Source organism: Vombatus ursinus, unplaced genomic scaffold (assembly GCF_900497805.2).
Source record: "Vombatus ursinus unplaced genomic scaffold, bare-nosed wombat genome assembly UNPS02010394.1, whole genome shotgun sequence".
In the NCBI taxonomy this organism is placed as follows: Eukaryota; Metazoa; Chordata; class Mammalia; order Diprotodontia; family Vombatidae; genus Vombatus; species Vombatus ursinus.
Genome location: NW_020950172.1, coordinates 236,201 through 259,625, shown reverse-complemented (window position 1 = coordinate 259,625; position 23,425 = coordinate 236,201). Strand labels below are relative to the sequence as shown.

At 58.1% G+C, this 23,425-nt stretch overlaps 2 protein-coding genes across 5 annotated transcripts; one reads left to right on the top strand and one right to left on the bottom strand.

Annotated features, from left to right (window-relative positions):
• Nucleotides 1–4,572: 4,572 nt before the first annotated feature.
• On the bottom strand, nt 4,573–10,794 carry LOC114037424 (rab-like protein 2A). 4 transcript variants are annotated; one of them, XM_027854294.1, is made up of 9 exons: nt 10,649–10,794; nt 9,776–9,805; nt 8,996–9,075; nt 7,654–7,733; nt 5,578–5,689; nt 5,376–5,473; nt 5,182–5,265; nt 5,036–5,083; nt 4,573–4,718 (listed from the first exon to the last, which is right to left on the bottom strand). In XM_027854294.1, the coding sequence occupies exons 1-9, from the start codon at nt 10,792–10,794 to the stop codon at nt 4,623–4,625; spliced, it is 774 nt and encodes a 257-aa protein (XP_027710095.1). In that variant the 3' UTR covers nt 4,573–4,622. The 4 variants fall into 4 exon arrangements, with proteins under 4 accessions (XP_027710095.1, XP_027710092.1, XP_027710093.1 ...); XM_027854291.1 differs by having other exon boundaries at nt 4,573–5,068; XM_027854292.1 differs by having other exon boundaries at nt 4,573–5,056.
• A 428-nt stretch (nt 10,795–11,222) lies between these two features.
• NME6 (NME/NM23 nucleoside diphosphate kinase 6) lies at nt 11,223–15,641 on the top strand. The gene is made up of 5 exons (XM_027854382.1): nt 11,223–11,340; nt 12,283–12,385; nt 12,482–12,521; nt 12,661–12,821; nt 13,676–15,641. Exons 1-5 carry the CDS (start codon nt 11,248–11,250, stop codon nt 13,855–13,857), a joined length of 579 nt encoding a protein of 192 aa, XP_027710183.1. The 5' UTR covers nt 11,223–11,247; the 3' UTR covers nt 13,858–15,641.
• Nucleotides 15,642–23,425: the final 7,784 nt, after the last annotated feature.

The following is a 23,425-nucleotide window of genomic DNA, read 5'->3' as shown; positions in this document are numbered from 1 at the left end:
AGGGTTGGTGCAGGGCTGGGCTAGATCATCTCTAAGTAAGTCCCCTTCAGCTTGAAATTCATGATTGGACGAGGCAGGATGCCCATCCAGGCCAGCCCACTGAGCCCTGTGACCCCCTCCCCTGCCCCTCTCCAGCCTCTGCCCTGATCCTTCATGGCTTTGGGTGGACCAGACATGCCCAGCTCCCTCCAGAGGTCTCCGAAGCCAGCCAGCCCCTCAGTGATGGAGGAACCTCAGAAGAGGGTCCTCACAGGAGGTCTGCAAGGTCCTCAGATGGGGCTTCAGTGCTCAGGAAGCTGTCTTTTTTTTGTTTTGTTTGTTTGTTTTCTTTTCTTTTTAAATTAATTTATTTTGAATTGTGAACAATCACTTCCATAAGCTTTTGAGTTTTAAATTTTTCTCCCCCTCCCTCCCCAAGACGGTGCCACAATCTGATGTAGGCTACACATATATATTCCTATTAAACATCTTTTCACATTAGTGATGTTGTAAGAATTAGAGCCAATAGGAGGAACCACCAGAAAGAGAAAACAAAACTCAACAGAAGAGGAAAACAGCAAACAGTCTGTTTCGATCTGCACTCAAACTCCATAATTCTTTCTTTGGATTTTCCATCACGAAGCCTTTGGAGATGTCTTAGATCCTTGTATTGCTAGGAAGGGCTGAGTCTATCAATATTAGTCATCGCACAACGTGGCTGTTACCGTGTACGACATTCTCCTGGTTCTGCTCACTTCACTCAGCATCAGTCCATACAAGTCCTGCCAGGTTTTTCTAAAGTCCTCTAAAAGATAATGCTCATCATTTCTTATAGCACAATAGTATTCTATTCCATTCCATTGTTCAGTCATTCCCCAATTGATGGGCAGAGGACGCCTAGTTTAACCCACTGCATGACAACCCTGGGGCCTCTGACTTTCCCCCTCAGCCCAGGCTTCCTTTCCTGGTTGTTCATCTTGGTTTCCTGTACCTGAGCCTCCAGTGTTCTCTCCCTCCTGGTCACTTGTCTCTGGACACCCCCCCCCCAGGTCATCCAACGTCCTTCCCAAAGGATGGCATTCCAATTGCTCACTACCCAAGACGGCCCCACAATGGCCCCTCTCCCTCTGGATCCCTGCCCTCTTAGAATGGAGCTCTCCACAGCTTTTGCGGGGCTTGCCAAGGGACACTGTTGACCCATGGTGACCTTGCAACCTCCAGGCCTTCCCCGTCTCCTGTTGATGGAGCTGATTTTTCCAACCTAGGAGAGTAAGAACCTGGTATAGGCTTCTCTAGTCAGGAAATAACCAGACAGGCATCGTCACGCCACCCGGCTGGTCAGTGGCAGTGGGTGTAGAGTCAGGATGGCCACAGAATACCACAGACTTTGGAGCTGGAAGGGACTGGCTTCTTTGGAATCCAGAGTCACCTCCTCCAGCCACTCCTCAAAGGACTCTCCTGCCCCCACACGCCTCGCAGGGGTGTCCAATCTCTCCTTCAGAGCCGGGGGCGGGGCACGGGGAGGCACCTCTGTGCTCATGTCAGCACTTTTGTTCTGCCGTGCCTGCCCTCACTGCTCCTGCACCTAAGAGCTCCGCAGATCCGCAGAGATGGAGCGCCATCCTAGTCTAAGGGGCCACATGTGTCCGTTAGCAGGAGATCAGGGTCCATGTCCAGCAGACAAGGGCTGGAGGGCCTGCCAAGAGAGCCCCGCAGAGATGCTCTGGCCCACTCCTGCTTGTCCAGCCTCCCTCTCTTCAATCAGCACTTATGCTGTAGGTCCTCGACACTGGAAAAGGGGATTACTTGTCCCATGATGGGGACCAGGGGCTGGCTGCCCACTCCCCCAAGACCTCTATTAAAGTAGCTGGTGCTTGAGGCACCTCCTGCGGGGCCAGACTCCCCTTCTGACAGGGAAGTCTGATTCTTGTTCTTCCTTTATCAGCGTCTTTTCGCTATTGTTAATTTTCTCTTCCTAGCTTTTTTTTGGGGGGGAGGGGGCAGAGTTTCCTGATGCCATTTGCCCCTGGGAGAAATGAGTCACCCTCGTCTCCACTCTCCACTTGGCATCTGAGGCTCGTGGAGACTAGAGGGCCCCTTCCTACCTTTCGAGGCTCTTTACACCCTCCTCTGCATCCAGAAGTGTGGGGGCCTCCCCACTCGCCCCTCTCAGAATCACTCCACCTCCAGCCAGCGGCCAGCGCCTTCCCCTCAGACTCTGCATGGATCGTAGATGTGCCTGCTCTTTAAGCGTGGTCTCTCTGTATGGGCGTGAGCCCTTCCGGGGAAGCGCCTCTTCTTACCTTTCTTTAAGAAAGGGCCTACTAAGCACAGCATCCTGCTTGGAGAGAAAAGCCAGGGTCCATCCAGGAAGGGAGGGACTCGAGAGTGAGTCCCAACCATAGGGTGCTATGCGTCCCGGAGACTGGGCCGACCCCGTGGGAGGACGAGGAAGCCAAGCCAAAGGTCACAAGGTGGCCCGATGTCCACTCGAGCCAGCACTTTGTGTTCTATGGGGCCATATGCGCCTTCTGTACTCCCGGCAAGGGTGAAATCAAGGCTGTCCCATGCCCTGTGCTCACACTGTTAATCTGAGGGCTTGCATCACAGCTGCCTACCTCATTACTCCTCTGGGACCTGAGCCATTAGCCCATGAGGATAGACAGGAAAATTCCTGGAGGAACCCCCAGAGACGGAGCACCAAAGGAAGACCCAGGACCCCCTGGGGTGAGGCTGCAGGACTGAGCCCCCCACAGGCACCTGGGGAACCCTGGGGCCTGGGCAGAGCTCCCACCCATAAGCATCAGCGCCTGTGGTTATCTCCTCCCCAGACCGCGGCAATTCCGCAAACGTGGTGTCTTTCCTGACTGGTCGCGGGTCTTCTAAACATCCGTCAAACATCCGGCCCAAGGGTCTCTCTCCAGCTCTTTGATTCGTGTATTTTTAAAATGTTTCAGCCTTGTCTCTGGCTTGGCTTCTGCTGTGTTTTGGCCGATTTTCATTCTCTGACATGGACTTGTGGCTTAGTGCAGTGCCTGCAGACCTGGTCTCCATCCAGGAGTCCTCTGCCATAACCCAGCTGTGTGACCCTGGGCAAGTCACTGCTCCACCAGACGCAGAGAAGGTGACAACTTCCTGGCAGAGGGATCTCCACCCCAGTGAAATCCCAGGTCTGGGAAGCCCAGCTCCCTTCAGGCCTGGGACGTTCTCTCACCAGGTCCTCACACAGGCGGGTCTCCATTTCCAGAGAATCACCTGAAGCACTTGGTGACTGCAGGCGCTCTTTCTCTGCCATGCCTCTGGCCTCCCTTTGCGGAGCCCCACAGCTAAAGAACATTCCTCTTGTTCCTGCCTGCCTGCCCAAGAGGGAATCAGGGCCATCCGACAAGACCCAATGGCCATTCTCACCCCCATCCTGCTCAGCCGACCCTGCGCCCACCAGAGACCTCCTTCCTAGACACCCCTTCCATCTTTTGGCTCCTCCCAGGAGACACGGCAGCCCTGAACATTCTTCTCACTCGCCCCAGACACCCTAGGTCTGGAAGCTGGGATACTCAACCAACATTAACTAAGTGCCTCCTGTGTACCAGGCCCTGGGCTGAGCGTTGCAGGCACAAAGAGGGCACCAGACAGGCCCTACCCTGGAGGATCTCCCAGCCTAACAGGACAGAAAAGAAGCAAGTCGCTCTGTGCAAAGCCAGCCGTGGACGGGATGAATCCTATCTCTGTCAACATTGCTTGGCAGCTGCTTCTCCTGTAAGGGTCCTCCTAAACGGCCTCCCTGGCTCATGTCTCCCCTCTCCCCCACGCGGCCACTCCTCCCCCATCAATAATCCAAATTCAAGCTGAAAGCCTTGATTAAAGCCTCCTTCCCTGCATGGTGCTCCCCAAACATGCATGGCTCCTGTGCCTGGACTGTCCTTCTCTTCCCAGTCCAGCTCATGTTGCCTTCTAGGCCTTTCCTGACCCATCCGGCAACTGGGGGCCTCCACAACCACCACTACCATCAGTCCTTCAGTTGCGTCTGACTCTTCATGACCCTTGAGGGCTGGAGTTTCATTTGGGTCTTAGCACAGTGCCTGGCACACAGTAGATGCTTAATAAATTCTCGATTGGCCCACCTTTTGCAGACCACAGCTCTCTGGACACCTGGGCTGGGGCCTGAGTGTGTGTACTGAGGGGAGGGAATGGCAGACCCGTACCTAGCTACTTCACAGGAAACCCTGGCTGTGGGCGAGGTGGATTTGGGGACTTTCGCTGGTCACCACCACTGACTGTTAGTCTTGGAGAAGGGAGAGAAAGAAGAGGTCCATGGGGCCACGCCCACCACAATACACCAGGCTGACCCTGCTGTCCAGGATGGAGGGGCCAGGCCTGAGTTCCAGTCATCGACCCCCAGTCTTACCCACCCACAGAGCCTGGCTATCAGCAAACAAACCTGTGGGCATCTGGAAACAGGGAGCATGTATGTGTCAAGGTAGGGGGAATCTAGGACTTTGTATGGATACAGGGTTTTTTTTTGTTGGGGGGGGAAGAAGAGTTGATCAGAAAGTTAAGAATCTGTTTACCAAGGAATAGGCCCCACGGTCAATGTTGAGAAAAAAATATTTAATTTTCTGTTCCTTGGGTGGATACATAGAATATCACCTCATTGCCCCAGTCCAAATGGAGTGGGGATGGCAGACCCCCCACTTCTTTTCCTGGGGTGTGGATGTCCGGCACTGACTCTGATCCCTGACCTGGTCTGGGATGTGTGTGGGGATGATGGGGACAGACTCTGCATCTCCAGGATGGGTCCTGTTAGGGACCCTGCTCCCTCCCTTTTGGGTTGGGGTCTCTGTGCTTCTCCTGCCATATGCCGCTGCTGGAAAAGCTGGGTACCAGTGAGGAGCAGGAGGGAGATGGCAGAGGGGGAGGCAGCAAGGTTGGGGTGGCAGGCCCCAGGCTGCTTCATGGGGTGCCGGGGTTGTGAGGAGACGGGAGGGGCAGACGAGACTCAGGGAGACGGAAGATTCCCCAGGGCTTCACTCTGCTGCTGCTCTGACCCGGACCCCACCTTCTTCTCCAGCTCAAAGTTCTGTGAGAAAAGCCGTCGGTGAGACACCTGCCTCAGACAGGTCCAAAGTCGGAGGGTGTGTAGGGGCAGGCAGGGAGGGGAGGAAAGGAGGCTCCCCCAGCCCCAGTCCCCTCCCAGCTACCCACCTCAAGCTCTTGCAAAACCTCATCCATGAAGTCTTGGGAATTCCGTTTGTAAGAAACCGCCAAACGGATGGCGTCATTGAAGAGCTGGGGGAGAAAAGAAAGAAGGTCCTCAAGGGCTGGGGTGGGCCTCCCAGAGACCCTGTGGCCCCCACCCCGGCTGTGCTCACCCATTACTCCCAGCCCAACAAACTTACCTTCACAACATTGGTGCCGTCGGCGGCCGAGACAAAGTACAGGGGCAGGGCAAACCTCCTGGCAAAGTTGAAGCTTTTCTGGGTCATGCTGGTGTCGACTGAAGAGGGAGAGAGGGTCGGCGCAGGTGGCCAAAGGAAGGGGCTCCCGGGTCAGCCCGCCCGCCTCCCCACCCCCTCACCCACCCCAAGGGCCGGCCCCCACCATCAATCTTATTGGCCACCACGAGGCAGGGAATCTCGGGGCGGAACTCTCGAAGCTCCGAATACCAGGTGGTCAGGTTCTTGTAGGTGACCTTTCTCTGCACATCGAACACCTGGGGTGAGAAGAAAGGGCCGGGCAGCTCCAAGGAGTCCCCCCTCCCCACTGCCGGAGCCCTCCAGACACAGACATGGGGGGGGGGGCGGCTGCAAATGAGCGCGACCCTGGGACCTGTTTGGCACTCGGGAGCTCCAAGCCCTTGGCTTCGAGGAGGCACCCCTCAGCAAGGCCGCAGTCTGGACGAAGCGGCAGGAAGGGCACGCCCCTATCCATCAAGCAGTCAATCGGCAAGGCAGCTTGGCGGCCTGACACTCCCCATTTCCACCCAGCTCCTACTGGGACCACGGAAGGTCAGGCTGCCCAGGCTTCCTGCCCGCCCGCTCCAGGCCCATCCTGGCTCTCTGCTCTTGTCTTCATTCCCCAAAGGGGCTCCGGGGCCGCCCTTGGTTCAACCACTGACCAGGGCTCATTCCCAGAGGTGGAATTATTCAGGGATGGACTGGCTAGTCGTGCCAGGCTCTCAATGGGACCTTGCTTCTACCCCTGGCACCAGGATGGGCATCTGTTCATCGGCTCGGTCAGCCTTTGGGGGTGCGTGGGGCCACAGAGCCCAGGCCTGAAGAGTCTCTGGTGGGAGGGCTCCTGGCAGAAATGGGCCCAAGGCGCCTGCCCCGACTCACAGAGACTCTTCTCTGGGCCGTGGGAACGCGCTAGCCCAGGTCCATGTGAATGGTTTTGCGGGGCTTTCTGGGACCCAGGCAGGCAGCACTGCCCAGCGGAGAGAGCCGTATTTGGGAGTCAGGAAGAACACCCCTGGTGAGGGCAGCCTGTGCAAAGCTGGGGAGCCTTCACCTCCCAGGGTCCTAGGCAGTGAAGCCCATCCCTTGCACAGATGGGGTGTCCTTGTGGACATCGCAGGGTGGGAGAACTGACCGAACAGACGATTACTTTCCTCCAGGCGATCCTGGGGCAGGGCCCACCCCGGGGTCCCAAGCTGTCTGAAAGCTGAACTGCTTGCTTCCAGAGCCCGAGACCCCTCCAACCACCTCCCTCGTACTCTACTCCCAACAGGAGGGCTCAGACAGCCCTTCCCTAAGGTAGGTGGGGACAGCTCCTGGCCTGGTCTGGCCTGGTCTGGCCTGGACATCCCCCTCCTCAGACTCAGTCCTTCATTGTTAAAAGCACCATTACGAAGGAACTGAGTATGTCAAAATCAAGAGGCGGCTTTTTCCCATCCAAGGCCAGACTCCCAAAATCTCTCCACAGACTGTGGATACTGGGAGACACCATCCTCTGGGAACACTGCCCTCCGCCTCCCCTGGGGGGCCAAATGTAGAAAAATGGAAGGGGGAGAGAGACAAGTTGGGGCTTTTTTCTGGGCCTCAAAGGCCACAGGTGGATGACCTCGGAGGTGGCACCACCTGCCCTTGAAGACCTCTGACTCCTGTCTGTCCCCTTGGGAGCCTCCAGGCCAGTGCCTTCCTGGGAGTGTCTGAGCTGGGAACCGAGGAGGACAGCGGCCTGGTCAGAGTGGACGGGGATGGAATGAGAGGGGCACTGGGGAGCCCAGGCCCATCAGCCTGTGACCTGTGACCTAGACTCTCAGGGCAGTGCTGGGTGCCCAGCAGGCTCTCATCCCTAGCGGCATCCAAGCCTGGTCCAACCCACTGCCTAGGTTCGGGCTGTCTGGCCTCGAGGGGATCCTTGCCCCTGCCCCAAACTCGTCCAAGCTCTGAGGGTGGTGGAGGCCATCCTGCGTGGGTGCAAGGGGGTGACCAGAGAATTCCCAGATCTGCCCAAACGCCAGGGCCCAAGAACTGGCTGGGTCTGGAGTGTGAGAGCAGGTGATGCTTGGGGGAGCAGCGACTGGGGCTCTGGGTGCAATCTTGGTGAGACTCCCTCCCCAAGAGCCAGCGGCCCAGAAGGAAGCAAGGCCACGGAGGGTCGCCAGCCATCACGGGTGCCAGGGTGGCCCACACCAACCCCAGGACCCGCTGAGTGAGCCCCTCCCCCACCTACCATGATGCAGGCGTGTGCCTTGTGGTAGTAAGAAGCGTGCATGCTCTGAAACCTCTCCTGGCCCGCCGTGTCCCAGAAATCTGCGGCAAGAGCCGGGATGTCAGGGCATGGCCCGAGCCTCAGGAACCAAGCCCTTCCCACCCCAGGGATGGGGCAGGAGTCACTGGACACGAGCACACACGTGTGCATGCATGTGTGTGCATCACACACACATGAATGTGCATGGGCAAGTATATGGGTGTGCATGCATGTACATGTGTATGTTTGTGTGCATGCACATGTGCACACAAGGGTATGAGCATTTATATGTCTCCTGTGTGTGCCTTGCATGCATGTACACGTGTTTATGTGCACACAAAGCATGAGTGTTTACATGTCTGCTGTGTGCGCCTGTGCATGCACACACACGTGTTTGTCTGCACACACATGTGCACACATGGGTATGAGTGTCCACACGTCTGCTGTGTATGCCTGTGCATACATGCACACGTTTGTCCATATACACACATGCACACACAGGCATGAGAATTTACATGCCTGCTGTGTGTGCCTGTGCATGCATGCACACTCTGTACACACACGTGCACACACAATTATGACTTTGTACACGTGTGTGCTCAGTATGAGAGTGGGCGTACGCACACACATGCCTGGGGGTTGGTGTCACCAGGTGAGAAGGATGGGGTGGGGGGCCAATAATGGGGGGGAGGTGCCGGCCTACCTCCCCACAGGAGGGCTGCCCTGGGGACCCCGCCTCACCCTTCGTGCCTTCTCCTCTGCCCAGCCCAGCTCCTTGGGAGTCCCGCGTCTTCCTGCCTCCCCCAACCCCCTCCTCACTGCCTCCAACAGGCTGGGGCGGGGCTCACAGGGACCCTGGTGAAGGCTCTGAGGATCAGGATGGGGGAGGCAAGGCTAGACGAAGGGGGCCTGTAAACAGGGGTGGGCGCGGCCCAGAAAGCGGATAAGTTCAGGCCACGGACAGGGCCCAGCGATGTCAGAGGATGGCGCCAGCGAGGACAGAAAGCCGTATCCAGCCTTTCAGGGGCCACTCTGGGCACCGGCTGGGGCCAGGGCTCCGCAGCTGCCCCAGAGTGGACCGCCCTTATTGGGACCTTTGGCCGGGGGTGGGTTCATGGCTTGGCAAGGGCGCCGGAGGCGGCAGATGAGGTGCACTTGACCGTCTCCCGCTCTACCAGCCCATCCTGGCCCTGGGCTCCCCTAGGCCCCCTTGCCCACCCTCCTTATGCTCTCCTCCTTCTCAGGTCCCGCCTGGCTCTAAGGCCCCTCCTTCCTCTGGTCCTTCCTCCCTCTCCTCCTCCCCGACCTGTCCAATGCTGCTCACCCACAAGGATGGTCTTGCCGTCGACGGTGGTCGTGTGTTTGTAGAGGGTCAGGGCATAGGTGGATAGCTGCTGGGGCCGGCTGCTCCCCCCGGGTTAAGGACAGCTCTAACAGGCAGCGGGGGATATGGGACTGGAGCCCGGGAGAGAAGGATTGGGGAGCTCCCTGCCTAGGAGACGGCAGTGGAACCCCGGGGAGCAGATGAGGTCACTGTGAGAGAGAAAGAGAGAGAGAGAGTGGGAGGGGGAGAGCGAGGGGCGGGGGGAGAGAGAGAGAGAGATAGAGAGAGAGAAGAAAGAGACAGAGACAAAGAGAGAGTGACAGAGAGACAGACAGAGGCAGAGGCTGAGGACAGGAGACAAGGACTGTTAGTGCTGCACTGGGGCTGGCCCGGCTCTCCGATGCCCCTCCTCCATCGCCAGCCCCCCGGTGACCAGAGCTGAGGTCAATCCCCTGAGGAAAAGGCGGGGGTCTCGGGGCTCAGTGACAACTGCTGACAGAGAAGGGAGGGGAACACACTTGGATGACGATTTGGCGGCTGGTGGGGGGCTCCCCAGGTGCCGCGGCCTTGAGCTCACCCTGCATTCTCAGGGCCCAGTGCTAGAACCCCTGCGGGGGTTAGCCGGCCTCACGGGGGCTCAGCTAGCAGGTCACAGGTGCTCAGAAGAGGGTGTCTGGGTCTAAGGTAAGCTGCCATCCCACTCCCCAAAGCTTCCTGTGTCCCCCCGCCGCAGCCGGGGCCGTCCCAGGGGCCGAGGGCAGGGAGGGTGCTAGAGGATACAATCCATCCATGAGGAATCTCTCCATGAGCCTGCGAGCACAAGAGAGGCTGGTGAGCAGCCCCTCCCCGGGGGGTCTGGCCACACGCCTCTGTTCCCCCCGCCCAGAGAGCCTTGTTTTCTCTCTGTTCTATATATTGGGAGCTCCTCGAGGGCCACAACCCTGGCTTAGCTCCGAGCCCCTGGTCCCCGTTCAGTGCTCTGCCATACAGAGCCTGAGCTGCCCAGGGCAGACTGCGGGCCCCTGGCAGCCGATAAACATTTATTAAGCGCCGACTGTGTGCTGGGGCTGGGAAACGGATGGCCGTGAAGGAGGCAAATCCGCTTTTCCTGGTTTGGATCTCAAAGCTCTCTCCTGCGGGGACCCTTCCCACCACTTCCTCCCCAGGCCTGCTCCTAGGTCAGGTGTCACCAAGTCCCTCCTGGAAGGCATCCACACCTCTGAGCCACGAAGACCTGAGTTCAGATCCTGCCTCAGACGTTTACTAGCTCTATGACGTTGGACAAGTGACTTGACTTCTCTGGGCCTCAGTTTCCCCATCTGTTAAATGGGGCCCACCATGGAGCCCCTATCATCGGCCCTGGGTTCAAGTCCTGCTCCACCCGTGTGGCCCGAGAAGATGGACAAGGGGGGACAGGGTCCTTCGGCCAGCGCTGGGTCAGGCATTCAGGGCTCCCCCCCAACCCCACCTGGGCTCGGCATTCAAGCTCCCCCTCAATGTTCAAGGCTTCTCCCCACCTCTGGGCCTGGCGTTCAAGGCCCCCCACCCACTGAACTTAGAGTTTGGGGCTCCCTCCACCTCTGGGCTCGGCGTTCAAGGCACGCCCCCTGGGCCCCTGAATTCAGGGTTCAAGGCCCCGCCCCCCCCACGCACTTGGACTTGCCCACGGCGCTGTCCCCGAGGCAGATGATCTTGACGTTCTCGGCCGCATCGTACTTCTCCTGGTCCAGCTCGGGCCCCGCCCCGGCCCCGGCCCCGGCCCCGGCCCCGGCCCCGGCCCCGGCAGGCTCCCCGGCCATGGCGTCCCCAGCCTTGGGCTCGGCAGCGTCAACCCCGCTGCTATGCAACGGCAGGGGCTGCCCGCGGCGGACGCCGGATGGACGCCAGGAGGCCCCCGGGGCTGTCTATGGCGCTGCCCGAAGGCCCCCGCCACCGGGTGCGCATGCGCGACTCCGAGAGGGCTGGAACGTACAGGGTCACAGGAGCACGCACGGGAGGTCGCAGGGAGCACGCACGGGAGGTCGCAGGGAGCACGCACGGGAGGTCGCAGGGACCGCGCATGGGAGGCGTAGGGTCGTAGGAGCACGCACGGGGGAGGAGCACGCACTGAGTCGTACGCACCACGGGGTGGGTCGCTAAAGACCCTGGGTTGCGAAGGGACGCACGAGCACGCCCCGCCGCCTGGTGCGTGTCCCGGCCGTGCTCCCCTCAGCGCCGCCGGGAGGATGGCTCCCCTCAGCGCCGCCGGGAGGATGGCTGCGCTGGGGCGCGGGGGTCCCAGCCTGCTCCAGCTCACCCTGGCTCTGATCAAGCCGGACGCCGTGGCCCATCCCCTGATCCTGGAGGTTAGGGCGGCGGCGGACCCAGACAGGGAGAATGGGGGGAACAATCGGGGAGGGCCGCCCGGCGGGCGTAGAGCCTTGAAGGCCGTCCGCGGCACAGCACTTTGATGTCGTAGGCAGTAGGGAGCCATTGAAAACGTGAGAGCGGGAGAGGCCGGCAGCGGCCTGCCGTGGGGTTAGGAGCACGGGGGGCGGTGGCTCCTGCTGCGGAGGCTGGAGCGGGTCGTGGCCTTCCCTGTGTCGGCGGGGGAGGGGAGGGCAGGGCCGAGGGCCTTTTTCCTGCCCTAGTAAGCGGAGTGACATGGCCAGGGTTAGCTTTGGCTGTCCCCCTCCGGGGGACGGCCGCCATGCCACCCAGTTGTACAGACGTGGAAACTGAGGCAGCGGGTGCGGGGACTCGCCAGGGTGGCCTCGCTGGGAAGTGTCCGAGGCCGCATTTGAAGCAAGTCCAGCCCGGGCGGTCCTAGACTAGAAGCTCCCTGGGGGCAAAGACGGTTTCCTTGGTTTGGTTTTTGTGTGCCTCTATGTAGAAGGCACCTACTAAGTGCTCGCTAAGGCAGAGTGAATGGAGCACCACCTGCGAAAGCCCCATGTCCGACAGCTCTTGGGATGGGGAAAACAAGTCAGGCTTCAAGGAGGACCACTGAGTGTGCAAACAGTAAGCACCTACTGTGTGCCAGGCGCAGTGCTGGGGGTGCAAGAGAGGCCAGAGACAGTCCCTGCCCTCAGGTAATGAGGGTCTGTTAGGGGAGAGAATGCTTGGCAGATGCTTAGCACACAGTAGGTGCTTCTGAAATACTTCCTCGGCCTGTTTTGAGCTGAGCTGTGTAGGCAGAGGATTCCTGTGGACCTTGGCTGCTCTCTTCCTCTTGGGGTCCTGGCTGGGGCTGGGGGGCCCCTGGACCCCACCTCTGACTTCTTGGCGGGGGGAGGGGGGGCTTCCAGGCCATTCATCAGCAGATCCTGAGCAACCAGCTCCTTATCGTGCGCACGCGAGACCTGGTCTGGAGGCGGGAGGATTGCCAGCAGTTTTACCAGGAGCATGCAGGTGGGTGCAGCCCTGAGCCCTTCCAGGGAAGGAGAGTGAGTGGCACGTGTCCCACAGGATACGAGTCATGTCTGTTTGTCTGTCTCTCTCCAATAGGGCGTTTTTTCTACCAGCGCTTGGTGGAGTTCATGGCCAGGTATCCCTGCTTCTCCCGGGGAGGGGACTCACATGAGGCACCCCTCCCCCCACCCCAACTGCCGGCCCAAGTGGAGAGTTGGTGGGGAGAGCACCGGATGACCATGGGTCACCTCCTGTCCTCCTCTCCTCCTCCCCAGTGGCCCAATCCGGGCCTACATCCTGGCTCACAAGGACGCTGTCCAGCTCTGGAGGACCCTCATGGGGCCAACTAGGGTGTTCCGAGCTCGCCACGTGGCCCCCGACTCTATCCGCGGGAGCTTTGGCCTCACGGACACACGCAATACCACCCATGGCTCAGGTGAGCGGGCGGGGTGGGCGGCAGGGGGCTGGCAGGGCTGGGGCCCGGCGGCCCCTGCCCTCCCTGGGAGGACTGACCCCTGCCCTTCTGTCTCTCTCTCTCACTCTCCCTCTCTCATTCTCTCTCTCCTCTCTCCTGTCTCATTCTCTCTCTCTTCTCTCGTTCTCTCTCTCCTCTCTCTTTTTCTCTCTCCTCTCTCTTTTTCTCTGTCTCCTCTCTCTGTCTCTTCTCTCTCTCTCATTCTCTCTCTCCTCTCTCCTCTCTCTCATTCTCTCTCTCCTCTCTCTTTTTCTCTCTCTCTCCTCCTCTCTCTCTCATTCTCTCCTCTCGCATTCTCTCTCTCCTCTCTTTCTCTCTCCTTTCTCTTTTTCTCTCTCTCTCCTCTCTCTCTCTGTCTCTTCTCTCTCTCTCCTCTCTCTCTCATTCTCTCTCTCCTCTCTCATTCTCTCTCTCCTCTCTCTTCTTCTCTCTCCTCTCTCTTTTTCTCTCTCTCCTCTCTGTCTCTTCTCTCTCTCCTCTCTCCTCTCTCTCATTCTCTCTCCTCTCTCATTCTCTCTCTCCTCTCTCTCTCTGTCTCTTCTCTCTCTTCTCTCTCATTCTCTCTCTCCTCTCTCTTTTTCTCTCTCTCTCCTCTCTCTCTCATTCTCTCTTCTCTCTCATTCTCTCTCCTCTCTCTGTCTCTTCTCTCTCTTCTCTCTCCTCTCTCTCATTCTCTCTCTCCTCTCTCTTCTTCTCTCTCCTCTCTCTTTTTCTCTCTCTCTCCTCTCTCTCTCATTCTCTCTCTCCTCTCTCTTTCTCTCTCTCTCTCTCCCTCCCCCTCCTCCCCTCCCCTTCCCTCTCCCTGTCTCCCCCAGACTCAGTGGTGTCTGCCCGGAGAGAGATTGCGGCCTTCTTCCCTGATTTCAGCGAGCGCCACTGGTACGCAGAGGAGGAGCCCAGGCTGCGCTCGGGTCCTGTGTACTATGATGCAGAGGGAGGCGTTCACTGTGTGGCCAGAGGAGGGGAGGCCTCGGGTGGCCTGGAGCCTCCATCCTGAGGCGAACGAGAGCTGGGTCTCCTCCTTATCAGTGCTTCCCGGGGACGAGAGACAGGGGCTGGGTCGAAGGCGTCCCTGTCGATGAACTTGCCTGAACCTCAGTCTCCCCTTCTGCGAAATGGGGAGCGTGGTCCAGCCTAGCAGGGCTGTTGGGAGGAGGAGCGAGATCACATGGCTGCGGAAACGTCCAGCCTGACCCTGGCTGCAGACATGCCCCTTCCTTCTTCTCTCTCACTGTCCCCCATCGCCCCCCGCTGGGCTCCCGGGGCGGGGGAGCGGCTCCCCGCTGTGCCATTCGTGTCTCCAGCCCAGCCGCCCTGGCCGTGGCTACCCACGGACCTCGCAGGTCATCAGCCCCTTCTCTCCACCTTAGCCCCTGTGGCTTCGACCTCGTTAGCGACAGAGATGACCCTTCCCCCTCAATCCTGAATGCCAGGAAGTCCTTCTCAGACCCTCACATCCTGCCCTTCTCGATCCCCTGCCCCAGGCTGTCCAGCACAGGAATTTAGAGCTGGCCAGGACCATGGGCCGCTGCCTCTGTTGGACCTCCATCTGGGGAAGGTCCCCCCTGGGGCCGCCCTCCCCTGAAGGAGAGCCCTCCTATGATGGGAAGGACCCTGCCCCAGCCTGGCTGCCTTGGTGTGGGTCCTCAAGCTGAGCCCCACGGCCTTCCTCCCGACGGGCTCAGCGTGGAGCAGCTCCTGCCCGCCCCTTCCTGAAGCTCACAGCCCGAGAGAACGCCCAGATCTTTTCTGGTCATCTTGGTTCTGTCCTAAGAGTGGAGCAGCCCCCCACGCCCCATTTCCAGTGGGGACCCCGTAGTCTGAGGCCCCCACTGTTGGCAGGCTCCTAGGATGTCCTGCATGGTCACCCGCCTGCCTTGTGTGGCTTGGGCTCCCGCCCCCTTGTCTGTACGGGCCAACGTTTCTTTTCGGTCTCCCCTCCAGCACTGGCTCCACTTGCCTCCCCAAATACCAATGTAGCTGTCTGTTGGCCTCTGGTCCCCCGTCGTAGGCCCATCCCTGAGGACCGGAGTCCTGCTGGGGGAGGCTGGGACGTGTGGACCTTCAGGTTCTGGGGTCACCCAAGCACACAGCTCTGGTCTCAGTTTCCTCCCAGCCCCGATTCTTGATGCCTTCCCAGGCGTGGATAGAAGCCTAGTACAAGTGCTTTGTGGACTGCTGTTGTCCTTTGGACGGTCCTGAGCAGCTTGAGGCCCAGCGGTCAGACGGTAATGAACTTGGGAGTGGGGGGGAGTGGCGCGCTTGGCTGTCCCGGCTGCCTCTCTGTGTCAGCCCCGCCTTTGTCCCCTGGAGGAGGCCATGTGAGCCCGGGCAGGATGGCACCGGCTGGTTCTGGGAGCGGGTGCAGGAAAAGGAACAGAGGCTTTTCTGGGTGTCCACGGAGCCCTGACGGACCTGGGCTCTGAACCGAGCAGGGGGCTGGCTCCGTGTTCCACAAAGTCTCTGAATGGAAGAACTCTTTCTTAGAGCTCTGGTGCCCTGAGGAGCACTGAGTGACATCTCCACAGAGACTTGTGAAGAGAATTTGTCATCTTGGGAAAGAGTTACTGAGCAGGCCTGGCCCCCAGACCCCAAGGCATCTTTGGCCAGGTGTTCTAGTGAGGTTGCTGAGACAGGATGGGGAGCAGCTGATTTCCTGGGTTCAGATAATGGTGATTGACAAGTTTTCAAGACTGAATTTGACAGGAAGTTTCACAAAGCATGAACGTTAAGTTCTGAATGTGGTTTGGAGGAATAAAATGTCACAGTGGTCCATGTGCATTTATTAAGTGCCTACTGTATTTCTGGGCCCTGGGCTGAATGCTGGGGATGCAAACAAGCTGGCTGAATGGGGGTGATCTCAGAGAGAAGGCATTGAGCTTCAGGACCCGAAAGGCTTGCAGAGGGTGGGAGTCTGGTTGTGACGTGGGTGAGTGGTCAGAGGGGAGGAGGAGGAGCATTGGGAGAGGCCTGTTGGGGAAACGCCTGGCCGGGCTCACTGAAGTGAAGAGTCCCTGATGGGGGAGGGGGCAGGGGAGGAAGAGAGCCTTTCGTCCCAGATCCAGGGGCGGTTCACCACGTGGGGGCGAAGGGTCAGGTGGGCGTTCTGGGTGACAAGTCAATCTGACACCACGTCACCCAGAACGTGTGTGTGCGCAGGCGGCCTGCCAGAGCCGGCTGGGTCACCCCGGCGCCCGTACCCTCAAGTGAACATGGCCTGCCCTTGGTCCCCAGAGGGCAGAGAGCGAGGATAGTGGCAGTTAGAGACTCTGCTAACAGTGACAGCTGTCCCCACACGGGAAGGGCTTCCCTGGAAGTAAGAATCGGGGCACTCAACACGGAGCCATGAAGACCTGGGTCCGCATCCTTTCTCAGAGGCTACATGACCCTGAGCAGCTCTGCAGCTCTGTGCCTCAGTCTCCTCATCTGTAAAACGAATAGAGTAGCCACATTTCAGGTCACCTTCATAGCGTGCTAGGGCCTCCCTGCTGTCATGAGGGGACTTCCACCATGGGGCACCATCCCGGATGGAGACCACCCCTCTCAAGACACTCAGGAAAGCTGTTGGCCACCAGCTCCAAGGCACAGCTCCCCTTTTTTCCCTGCCCCGGAGCCCACGATCAGATCAGCTCTTCTTGTTCCTGAGTGGGGTGTGTCTGTGGCCCCACTCAGCACCCTGGACCTCTGGGCACCATCCCTCTGTGTGGTGGTTCCTGTTAGAGCAGTGCATGGTGCTGGGCACGTGGCATGAGCTCAGTAACCCTTTGTTCATTCACTGACCTCAGGTCCCTTCCAGTTCTTTTTCTTTTTTTTAATTTATTTTGATTTATCAATGATTACTTCCATAAGTTTTTGAGTTTTAAACTTTTCTCCCCCTCCCTCCCCGCCTCCCTCCCCAAGACGGCACGCAATCTGATGTAGGCTGTACATTTACATTCCTATTAAACATATTTTCGCATTAGCGATGTTGTAAGGAAGAATTAGAAGCAATAGGAGGAACCCCCAGAAAGAGGAAACAAAACTCAACAGAAGAGGAAAATAGCAAACATTCTGCTTCGATCTGCATTCAGACTCCATGGTTCTTTCTCTAGATGTGGATAGCATTTTCCATCATGAGGCCTTTGGAGATGTCTTAGATCCTTGCATTGCTGAGAAGGGCTGAGTCTATTAATGTTAGTCATTGCACAACGTGGCTGTTACCGTATACAATGTTCTGGTTCTGCTCACTTCACTCAGCATCAGTCCATTCAAGTCTTTCCAGGTTTTTCGGTTGTTGCCTGTTCATCATTTCTTGTAGTACAGTAGTATTCCATTACATTCATATAGCACAGTTTGCTTTCCAGTTCTAAATCTGTGACTGCCAGCATCCCTGCACCGGTATTGCTTAAGATGAGTCTGGATGCTAGCCTGCCAGGGCCATTGGCCACAAACATGCTGGCTGAGTGGGTGGTGGAGCCCGATGCCCTCTGAAGTCCTTTTGAGCTCCAGGGGTCTAGGGTCCCTCCAGAGGGCAGTGAGTGTGCTTTATGCCAAGCATCCAGCACCATCCTTGCATGAAAAATTCTTCATCACTGTTTAAATAAATTCAAATCCATTACAGTGTTCTGAAGCGGATAAATAAATCTGTGGTCAAGGAAGAAATCAGTGGGCACGTCCTGATTTGTTTAGGTTTTCAGGAAGTCTGACAGTGCTCCACCAGAGACTGGATGTGACTGAACCGCCATGAAACCGGGAGAGATGCTTTTTTGATCAAGGTGACCAAGATGGCAACCCATGGGCACTTCTCAGGCCGGGTCCTGAGCCCTGGTGGTCTGAGGAGAAATGGGCAGCGTGCGCCTGGCCTGGGCTTAGTGCCGGCCAGAGGTGGAGCCTGCCCAGACATCACACTCATAGTGGTGGGGAGGTGTCAATCTGGAAACACAAGATGGCAGGTGGAGGCATTTAGGGAGACCCTGCCCTGATAGGATCCCAAAATGGGCGGGATTGAATGAGATGGAATTTAACGTGGAGCCCATATTGGGTTCACAAAACTAACTGCGTGAATGTAGGCTGGGGGATCGTGGAGAGAGCAGTTCCTTTGAAAAGGATCTGGGGGTCTCTGTGGACTATACGTTCAATATGACTTGAGTGTGCTATGCAATTCAAGAAAGCTAATGTGACCTTAGACAGCATTAATAAAGTAGCTCCCCAGGTTTAGAGTCCAAACCCTGCATCTTGCAGATGACCCAACTGAGGCCCAGAGAGGTTTGAACCCAAGAAAACGTAACTGAGGATTTCGAATAGGATCCTGACGCCTCGGGCTGGGGGAGAGTGGAATGAATCCCACTCATCACCGACGTCAAAGCTGGGATGATAATTGTCTTCATCCTCCACAGGAGACTTGTGGTCAGGACAGGATATCTTGGGGTGGGAACATCCTATGGAAGGGGTGGGTGGTGCCTTGGCCATGACAAGATGACCAAGCATGCAAACAGCCTCGTCGAGCCTCATCCAGGGGCGGGAGGCAGGCCAGGATCCAGCAAGGAGGAGTGGTCTGATGGGCAGCGGCTCAGCCGGGGGGAGACACATCACAGATTAAGGGATGGAAAGTGTCCTGGAGAAAGGGTACATTCAGCCCAGGGAAGGGTCCTGAGGAGCCCGAGGAACACAGACGTGGCGGCCTCCAGGACAGCCCCCTCCACAAGGGCTTGTCCTGCTTCTTCTCAAAGACCTTTGCAGTCAAGGGGAGCTCACTACCTGTCCCCATTCCCGTCAGATGTGCTGTTAGGAAGTGGATAATCGTGTCCCCAGGAGATGTCCAGCCTAATAACCTTGACCATACAACCCTCCCCACCTCTTTATGGGGAGATCCAAATCGTGTCTCAGTTGGGTGCCTGGCCTGGGCTAATGTGGAGCATCTCCAGTCTGGTCCATAGGCTAAAGGAAGGCTGTGGAAGGAGGGGCCTGACCCACCAGGCCTCCAGGAATGCAGATTCCTCTGAGCCAGAAGGAGCCCCAGGCCTCATCAAGCCCAGTTGCCTGCTCAGGGCTTAGGCCACCCCCAGAATCAGTGAGCCAGCTGTGCAGCGGTCTGACCCAGGGAAATCTCACCCGACCCCTCACCTTGCCTTACCGCGGCCCTCAGTCTGTCCCACCAGAGGGGGAGGGCCTGAATGAAACAGAAGAAAAGGCAGAAGCCTCTGGTCCAGAAGAGTCTGGACGAGTGAACAGAGAAGTCGGCTGGCTCTTCCGCCTTGTGCCACTGGGCTGGGCCCCCAGCCAGCTGCATCCCTGGCACCTGCCCTGGGCTTCCCTGTGCCATATTCTGGGGGCTGAGCTCAGGCAGCAGCAGACGGGATCAACAGCCAGGTGAGTGTAGCCTGAGCCCAGACTCCAGACCCTCGGCATTACCTCAGAGGATTTGGTCACCCTCCCCAGCCGTGGAGATGAGGCGTCCCTGAGCTGGGCCAGGGACCCTGACCAGGAGGCCCCCACTGGCAGTTCCCCTTGGGGCCAGAAGCCCCACCATTGCTCTCAACCCGCCCCCCACCCATCTAGCTAGGAGCGGGCAGGGGCTGTCCCGGGGGACCAGCTCTGATAGCCCTAGATTTGTGTCCTTCCAGAGACCCAACGGAATGGGGCCAGTCTCCTCCAGCCTCCTCTCTGCCCTCCTAAGAGGCCTGTTGCGCAGCCTCCTGGAGAAGGTGAATTTCTGAGCCTCCATTCAGGTTCCCTGAAGTCACGAACTTGGGTCTTCTCTTTCTTGGGCTCCTTGGGCCTCAGACAGCACTCAGAGCTCCCCTCAGTCAAGCAAGAAGCTGCGTTTGTGAACATCTCTTGGGTTCGAGGTGCAAGGGGCTGAGTGGCCTCTGGGGAAAGACACACTTCACGCACATAGGGATTGACAAAGCATATTTATAAAAAATAAAAACAAGGTAATTTGACCTCACCAGGGGTGGCCGAGACAGAAGGTGACAAGTCTTTTATGGGGGGAGGGGGTGCCTGAGGGGCAGAGGGAGGGCGCTCACTCTAGGCCTGGGAGATGGGCAAAGGCCCAGAGAGTGGACCGTGGTGGATGAGAAACAGCAACATTAGCCAGTTTGACTGGGCCTTCAGAACCGTAACACAGCATCCCTCCCAAGAGTCAGGGAGGTGGCAGTGAACCTGCCAAGGGCCGTGAATGCCCAGCAGATACGCCTTGCTTTGATCCCAGGGACGGACGTTCCTGACGACGGCAGGTTCTCAGTCAGATTTCAGGCATGGATCTGGGACGGGGAGTTATGGCCAGAATGCAGGTAAAAGGGGAGGAGCCCTGAATTCAGGTGCTAGCCTTGGCAGCAGTGGGCAGAGGGGCATCAGAAGGCATCGAGGCGGGCCCTTCAGTGCCTCACCCAAGGGCACCTGTTGGCCACCTCCATGGAGCCCTGGACACCATAGTTTTTCCCATGGCCTCTGATACACTTGCAGCCTCTCTGAGGGCCCGTCCAGCATGGTGTCTTTGGAGCAGGACTCTGGCTGTCCTTCACGGGGCTGGACCTTTGGCACCTTCCCAGGGCACAGGGTGTCTCTCCTCTCCTGCTCCCTGTCATGGGTCACAGCTGCAGAAGGCTGACAGTGGCCTTGAGCTGTGGTCCTGAGGAGGGGCCCCCCTGAGGTGGGGTCAGAGACGAGCCAGGCCACCTCCCTGAACCCTCAAACCAGGCCACAAGGCCACTGGTTTGCCAGCGCCAGGAGGAGTCTGCTGCTCCCTGGGAGGCGCAGGGCAGGGCAGGGCTTCAGGGGCCCCTTGTAGCCTCCAAGATCCGGGGCCCAAGGTGGCCCAGTGAGTCCCAGCCCAAACCCCTTTGGATTTAGAGGTGGGCAGGAAGCTGTGAAGGCTGGGACTGTGGTGGTGGTAGGGGGCTTTGAGGGCTCTGGGAACCATGGGAGGCAGGATCAGGAGGGGCTGCAGGGGCTTCAGGACCTGATCAGGAGAGTATTTCCAGTCTCAGCTGGGGGTTAGAGTTGGGTGAACATCACGATTCGGGTTGGGGTCTTGGTCAGTGACCCAGTGAGTCATAGTCCAGGAGCGCCAAACCGTGGGTCAAAGCTAGCACCAGCAGTACATTTCAGGGATTATCAGGGGGCAGGGTGGAGGCAGGGCATGGGGCACTTGGTGCTGCTCTGAGACCCTTCTACAGACGCCTGGATCCCAAGTGTTTGGGGCAGGGGCTCCTTTCTTCTCCTGCAGGTGCCAGGAAGGGCCCTGTGTCAAACCTGTTAACCTCTGTGTCCAAAGTCCCAGCTGTGAGAGATTGTTTGGAATTAAGCCCCCAAACTCTGAAAATGTAGCTTCGCCACCAGTCTTATGGTCTGAAGGAGACATAGGACAGGCCAAAACCCGGTGCGTCTGACCCGTTCCCCATCTCTGAACGTGTCACAGCCAGGGCCAGAAGAGCCTCTGCCCCAGCGCCCTTCCTGTAGGCTGGGGAGGTGGGGGAAGGGCAGTGAGTCCTAAGCCTCCCCTCCTGTCCCCCCACAGCTGCAGGGGAGGAGAAGATGGTGAATGCTCAGGCCCACTGTCTTCCAGACGTCCTCTTTCTTGATGGCTTCTGCTTCCAGCACATTGAGGACAGCCTGAGGTACAAGAAAGCGTTGTAAGTGTTTTGTAGGAAAGACTGGAGCTGGGGGTAGGGGGAGCTGCAGGACAGCCACAGAGCACCTGCTTCTGGCTTTAAGAGGCCCCCTCCCCATCCTTCCTGCCTTCTCCTGGACCCTTTCCTGTTCATCCTGCTCTTTGCCCCGTCCCCCACGTGGTGCCTGAGCTCTGAGCACTCCGGTCTCCCCCAGGAGCGGCTCTAATGCCCTGCTTCTCCCCTTGGTAGTAGGCCTGAGCCCTGGCCCGTTCCCTCCTTGGCCCTGACCACCTGGTGAGTGGTGAGGCCAAGCTGCCCTTGGAGCATAGATGGAGGCCACGTGCAGATCCACAAGCCCCTGCACCCTGAACAGGTCACTCCTAACTGGAAGGGAGGTCCCAGGCCCTGAGCCAGGCTCTTGTTAGCAGTCAGGTATAGCTGATCAAGAGAAGCCACGTTAGGCTCCTAGGGAGCGGTGTTGACTGGGGCCGCACTGAGCAGGGGCATCCCTGCGCCGGGTGATGCAAAAAGCAGCAGGGCAGCCTCCAGAGGGATTGGTGCTCGACCGCCTGTCTGGTTGCAAACGAGGGGCTGGGGGCCCAGAAATCGCAACTGAGAATGAGGTGAGGGGAGCATCAGCCAGGGCTGAGGATCGGCAGGGCAACCCTGAGGGATGGGGCTGCAGATCTGCATCTGGGGGTGCTCAACCGCATTCAGGAATCCAGGTGTAGAGGGGGTTTGGATCGGGGTCAGGGGATGCTGGCAGGGGTGGTAAAATTTACTTTTTTCAGAAAGTGTTGGAACCTGAGAAGTGGGGCCACTCTGGCTACCATCCAAAATGACCCAAAACTACAAATAGTTGCTAACTACCTCAGGGACGTCAGTGATGCTCCAGAGATCGGGATTGGGCTCCGCCAGGCCAAAGTAAGTATGTGGGTGCTCTCTGTGCCCCCTTACTCTACTGAGCTCTGCTCTCAGCTGTCTGATCTCCCCAGGACCTGAGCTGGCAATGGGTTGATGAGAGCACACTTAATTATGCGGTATGGTACCGTGGCTTCCCAGAGCAGTCCAGCAAATGCAGCTGTGCCGTGCTGAGCATCAGGGAAGGTGAGTGGGCATTCACCTGGCCTCAGGCCTCCCTGGCCATTGCCATCTTCTCTGTCCCACACAACCCTCCCTCCAGGCTTTCTTAAGGTCTTGTCTACGTGTCTACCTCAAGGAGGTCCCTGAGATCAGTCTGCAGACATTGCCGGTCCGTCACCCTTGGCATGATTAAGGTGGGCTCACTGATCCCAGGAACATTCACCTTGGTATAATGTCCACTCAGTTCAGAGCTGCCACTGAACCCTGCTCTAGACCATGACCCAGGTCACTCATGACTCCAGAAGACCTGTGCCAGGGAGGGCAGGAGCTGTGGGGTACATAGGAGCCAAAGTAACACAGCTCTGGAGAGAGGATGGCCCACTGACCTCCTGAGTTCACATTTACAACTATTATTAGCAGTGCTGCCCACAAAGTATGAGCAGGGCATAGGAGCTTGTGCTGGCACAGGGAGGCCCCAGGTGTCCCCAGTCCATTTCCCTTCCATTCCAGACCTTGCTTTGGGGGTAGGCACTCTAGCCATGCCCCAGAGGTGAGCTGTGGGGGCGGAGTTGCAATACCAGGATCTCAGGGATGCAGCAACCCAGAGGGAGAGGGGACACTCTTGGGGGACTTTTGTAAAATGTTTCTGGGATAGGAGAGAGGAGGCAACAAGGGTCTCTCAGAAGTACATGTTTAAGGGTGTGAATGAAGTTGGAGAAAAGCTGGAGACAGGGAGGAGCAAGAAGAAGAGCAGGAATGAAGAGAGAGGGAGGAAGAGAAAGAAGAGGGTGAAGTCAAGGAGAGAGGAGGAGGGCTGGCTGGATAGATAGACAGATGGACAGATGGATAGATGGTAGATGGATAGAGGAATGGATAGATGGATGGATG